Source organism: Condylura cristata, unplaced genomic scaffold (genome assembly GCF_000260355.1).
Source record: "Condylura cristata isolate star-nosed mole 26May11 unplaced genomic scaffold, ConCri1.0 scaffold00008, whole genome shotgun sequence".
NCBI classification, from domain to species: Eukaryota; Metazoa; Chordata; class Mammalia; order Eulipotyphla; family Talpidae; genus Condylura; species Condylura cristata.
In genome coordinates this window covers 23,641,563-23,646,545 of record NW_004567109.1, presented here as the reverse complement: position 1 = coordinate 23,646,545, position 4,983 = coordinate 23,641,563, and the positions used below count along the sequence as shown (strand labels likewise).

General features: G+C 59.4%; 1 protein-coding gene across 4 annotated transcripts in view; it reads right to left on the bottom strand.

Annotated features, from left to right (window-relative positions):
• Positions 1-1,551: 1,551 nt before the first annotated feature.
• Positions 1,552-4,983, bottom strand: part of ST3GAL3 (ST3 beta-galactoside alpha-2,3-sialyltransferase 3) — a 144,765-nt gene continuing 141,333 nt past the window's right edge. For 2 of the 4 annotated variants that reach the window (XM_012722386.1, XM_012722387.1), the window contains one exon: positions 1,552-2,578. In XM_012722386.1, coding sequence (XP_012577840.1) covers positions 2,130-2,578 — 449 coding nt within the window. In that variant the 3' untranslated portion in view covers positions 1,552-2,129. The remainder of the gene's footprint in view (positions 2,579-4,983) is intronic. The other 2 variants (XM_004678896.2, XM_004678897.2) reach the window with 1 other exon arrangement.

Genomic DNA, 4,983 nt, shown 5'->3' with positions numbered 1-4,983 from the left:
TTTAGGGACGCACACTGGCTGCAGTAGCAGGGTGTGTGAGGAGAGGGGGTAGCCAGGAGGCTGCTTGTGGGGCGTGCACGGACTACAGGACTCTTCCAGGACTACATCTATTGCCTGGCTGGACGGGGTGAGGGGGTAGAGCGACGGCAGCGTGCCCAGGTGCAGGGGACGCTTTCTGGGATCTGGGGCTCTCTGTCGGGGTAGGAGTCATGGGTTCAGTGTCGGGCACGTTGTGGTGGAAACGCCAGGGCTAATCCTGGTGGAAATGTTCAGGAAGCAATTGACCTGTAGCCTGGAGCTAAGTAGGGAGAGCCGGGCTGGAGATGGCAATTTGGGCATTGTCCACCAGTTGACAGTTGGGAGCCGTGTGTGGGAGGGGAGGAGTGCTCAGGGAACGTGTGCAGACGAGCTAATCCCTGGCTGTGCATCACAACCACCTGTGGCCCTTCTAAGCCACCCACATCCGGGCCCCACCCCAGACCTGAAGCAGAACCTAGGGGTGGGCATGTGCAGTTTCTGAATCTGCACAGGTGATTCTGGTAGACAGCCAGGGCTGAGAACCACAGCTCTGGGCAAATTGTGCGCGCGCCTGTGTGTGTGCGTGCGCGTGCGTGTGCGCATGTGTGTTAGGGCAGGTAGAAACCAGACTGCAGGGAAGCACTGTGGTGGAGGCAGTTGTCCCAGGCTTGACAAGGATGGGCCAGGCGGCCATGGGGCGAGCTGCTGTCTACCCTGTTGCTCCCCCAGCCGCGGCCTCGTGAGGGTGGCCTCCCTGGCCTCGCAGCCTAGGCTCTCACGGTTCCTCCAGTGTGCTGTTCCCTGGGCTGCAATGTGGAGCCAGCCAGCGCCAGAGCAGTCCTGCTTCAGTGAATCCCAGTGGTCTCCTCAGTCAAGGCTGCGTGCGTGTCCCCCTCCTCCCCCCACCCCCAAGGTGGCTTCCTCATGGTGAGGAGGACACACTGCAGCAGTCATGGGCAGGCGGGAAGCGGTGGTCCTTAGGATGGCGGGATTCTGTCCTTTGGCTTCTAGTAGGGGGCCCGGGGCTGCTGGCGCTCTGGGATTGGGACGGTAGCGGCTGGGAGCCCCCTTTCGGCCACAGTGGAGCCCGGCAGAAAGCTCACCCACTGGTTGCAGGTGCAGGTGTGTTGGCCCCATCCTCAGGCCTGTCGGGGTGCTGGGGAAGAGAGGGCTCAGTTCCGGGACTCTGAGGTAGTGAGCGCCAGGGGCTAGAGCCAGGAGAGCTGGGAGTGGGGAAGGTCCGTGGGCCTGGGCTTGGCAGTGTCTTTCCTATGCTGGCGGGAATCTGGCCCTTGTCCAGCTGGGGCTGTGCTGACGCGGGGACTGAGCTAGGGCGGCAGGCTTCGTGCACGCCCTCTGGTTCCTTTAGGAGGCACAGGGTAGCTCAGGCCAAGAAGGTTCGTATGGCTGCCCAGCCAGGCCTTCCGTGAAAGAACCTGGGAACCTGTGGGCCAGGGAGATGGCCCTTGGATGTAGCTGAGGCCCAGACTGCTGTTCTTCCAGGAAGGTCAGAGGAAGCAGAGGAGGCCAGGTTCAGGGAAGAGCTTTATTGCTTCCAGGATGGCTGCCCAGCCTGGGCAAGGGCTCTGAGCCTCACTTCCCTTGGGTCCAGACTGAAGGCAGACCTGGCAGTCTCACTGAACCCCAGGGGAGCTGCCAGTTGGTCAGCCCGGGCCTGGGGCACGGTCCTGTGGATCAGCTGCAGCTGGAGAGCGAGGCAGTTCCCCCTGGATGGGCCAGGCCTCCCCTCCCGAGTGCTGAAGTCTGCTCTGCTCCAGCCCAGGGGCCAGCTTGTTGGTTTAAAGAATGGCTGCAGAGGTCCCCTGGGGCCCAGCTCGAGACAGCTGAGTGGGAATACCTCATCGTTCTCCCCAAGAAAGATCAAGAGTGTCCTGAGCGGGCAGGGCCTGTCATGAGACCCTGCCCCTCGCTGTAGCCAGGAGTTAGGTACAGGCTAATCCCGGCACTCCCACCCCACAGGGGCCACTGGGGCCCCCTGCCTGCCTGATGGGCCTCTCGGGGGCCTGCTTCTGCGTGGCCAGTGGACACACGACATCTAGAACCTTATTTAAAAATAAATTATCCCTCCCTGCCCTCCCCCCGCCCCCAATTCACAAAATGATAATACACCAAACACTGATTGCAGAAATGATTCTGGCAGCAGCCTCGCTGCCGAGCGTCCCACCTCCTGCATGCTGGGCCTGCCGGGCACAGCCAGAGGCCTCTGGTCCCTCCGGCTCAAGGGCCCGGCTGGGCAGGAGGCCCAGTGCTGGTGCCTGAGCAGACACAGCTCTGGCTGCTCCCCAGGGCCTCGCCACCCTGGGGTCACTTGGCACTGTCCTTCTCTGGGCCTGAAGACTCCCACGCCTCTCAGGAGGCGCCAGGCCGAGGCCGATGAAGTGGCAGATGGTGGCGATCGCTGCGTGTCCCCGGTGGTGCCTGGACTCTGTGGCCGCGTGTTGGGCCCACCTCAGATGCCGCTGGTTAGATCGGTGATGACCCGCGCTTTCACCAGCTTCCGCAGAAACTCTTTCTCTCGCTGAATATTGTGCGTCCAGGACTGCAAGGGGAGCGGGGGAGCCGTCAGGCAGGCAGCCGGCCGTGGCCGCTGGAGGGGGCCTTTCACGCACCTTCTCCTGGGGCTCCCGCGCCCTCCCCATCCTGCACTGCACAACCGCCTCCCTTCCCGCTCGGTGACCGTGGGAAACGAGACTTGCCAGCGGTGCCAACAATGATGCTGCTGCTCTGGAAGTGCCATGGCGTGCCGCCCTCCCTGCCCGGGATTTGGACTAACTCTCATCCCCTTTCCCCATCCCAGAGGACTGTGCCTCTTTACTTCTTCCAAGGCTTAGGAGACGTAAGCTTCCAGACTTGTTCCTACAGACTCCAGCCCCCCACCCCTGTATGGCACCTAGGTCCTAGGCACCTGAGGACAGGCAGCGTGAGTCACTGAGGTCCAGCCCTGGCCCAGGGTGGGGTGGCTTAGTCACCCTCTGTCCTGATGCAATCCACGCTCAGGCCTGGGGCGGCCCATGAAGCCCTGTGTGCAGATCAGAGCCGGGGCCTGAGGACAAGGGGCTTCCCTTACTGCTACGGCATGACCGGGGATATGCTGCCTTCCAGGGCTTTCCCGGGGAAGACTGCGCCAGGCCCGGGTTCCCGTCTGTCCTGCTGCTCTCCCCAGGCAGCGCTGAGGACTAAGTCTTTCAGAGAGTGGAAGAGGATCGAGTGAGTGAAGGAAAGCCAACAGCCCTATCATAAGTTTGTGCCCAACTGACATTTACCACTGCTGCTTACTGGTGTGATTCTAGGGCTCTGTCAGCAGCTCATTCTGATCTAGTCAACTCCTCCAATCTTCCAAATCTTTCCATCTGAAACTCAGGCAAAATTCCCTGTATTTCTCTCCTCTGACCAGTCCCTTCAACTTCTCGTGCTAACCAAAACCTGGCTGTCCCCGGGCACCGCGTTCCCCAGACACACATGCTCCCAAGTGGCAACTCTTATGCACCCCCGCTCTCTCCCCAGAGCTGGGCTCAGCCCCTGGGGCTTCCCCTCCCTGCTTCACCACACAACTGTCCCTGCAGGCTTGCTAGAACCTAGGCCAGCTCCTTTGAGGTTGCCGACCTCAGACTGCCCCCTGTGACAGCCCCTCTGAGTTACAGACCCCCAGGTGATCTGCACTCATTCCTTGAGGAGCCAAGCACCTGGCTCGAGGCCTCTTTGAAGTGTTTAAAAAAAAAATAAACAACAGGTCTGAAGCATTTTTCTGTAGTGCCTTCCTACTTGCTTTATTTAATAAAGCCAATTAGAGCTTTAAAGCCATCTTGGTTGGGTTTCTGTTACTTAGCAGAAGGGGCTGAGCACATAGTAGGTGCTCCCCGTCTCACACTGAATGAAAGTAGATTTTATAGGGCCCTCCCTGGTGGCGCAGCGGGTTAAAGCACAGCACTGAGAAGCGAAAGCCACTTCCGCATGAGTTCGATTCCCGCCTGCCCCGGAGGTGACCACATGGCCTGGCAGACCTCTCCTGACCCGCCCACTGCTCCCCTCAGCAGTGTACTTCATCAGTCGGCCTTTTCTGCTCCCCACTCTGTCCCTGGTGAATCCTCTCAACTTCCGCATCTCTGGCCTGTACCCCAGGTCTGTACGAATAAATAAATAAATCTTTTAAAAAAAAGTAGATTTTATAGGCCAGAAAATGAAGGTTCGGCTAATGGCCAGACCGGCCGGGTGGTGCTCCCTGGTGGTCGTGGTGGAGCTCCATGGAGCTTACTCATCTGGGGAACAATTAAAACAGGATTAAAAAATGGAGGTGTGCAGGAACGGCAAGGCCAAGACGCGCGCAAACGTGGACACTCATTGACTCTTCACTTCTGCTCCTATCGTCTCCTGGAGAAGGAACCAGCCTAAGGGCCAGTTTCAGCAAGGTCCACTGGGAGCCACCGAGAATCACCAGCACAGCAGGAGACTATTTGATGCCATGAAGGAATCATTGTTCCTGTTTTTCGCTATGATAATAAAAACACAGCCCTTCTCTTTCAGAGAAACGTTGAGATGTTATGGCTGGGCTGATAACGCTGCCTGAGACCTGCTTCCGAATAAATCCTCTGGCGGCAGAGCGTGAGAGGAAGGAGAGAAATGGCTACTAGCCACCCACTGGTAATCGGGGTGGGCTGTCCGGGAAGCAGAGGCTCACTGTATGTTTAGCAATTATCCTTAAAAAAAGAGTAAACACGGAAAGCCAAGGCTGGAGGTGGCCTCTCTGGCGGGCTCCCCCTGGCTGCTCCACCCATGCAGACGGCACAGGTGCGTCCCTGGGCTCTCAGCACGACCCTGCCCAAGCAGGCTGCGGCCAGGGCCAGCTTCACAGTCCTGGGCCCTGGCCTCTCGGGGACCCCCTGGTTCTGGAGGGCCCTTCCTTCCTTCCTCACCTCCTCTTTAAGTACAGGCACCCCAGATCTCCCG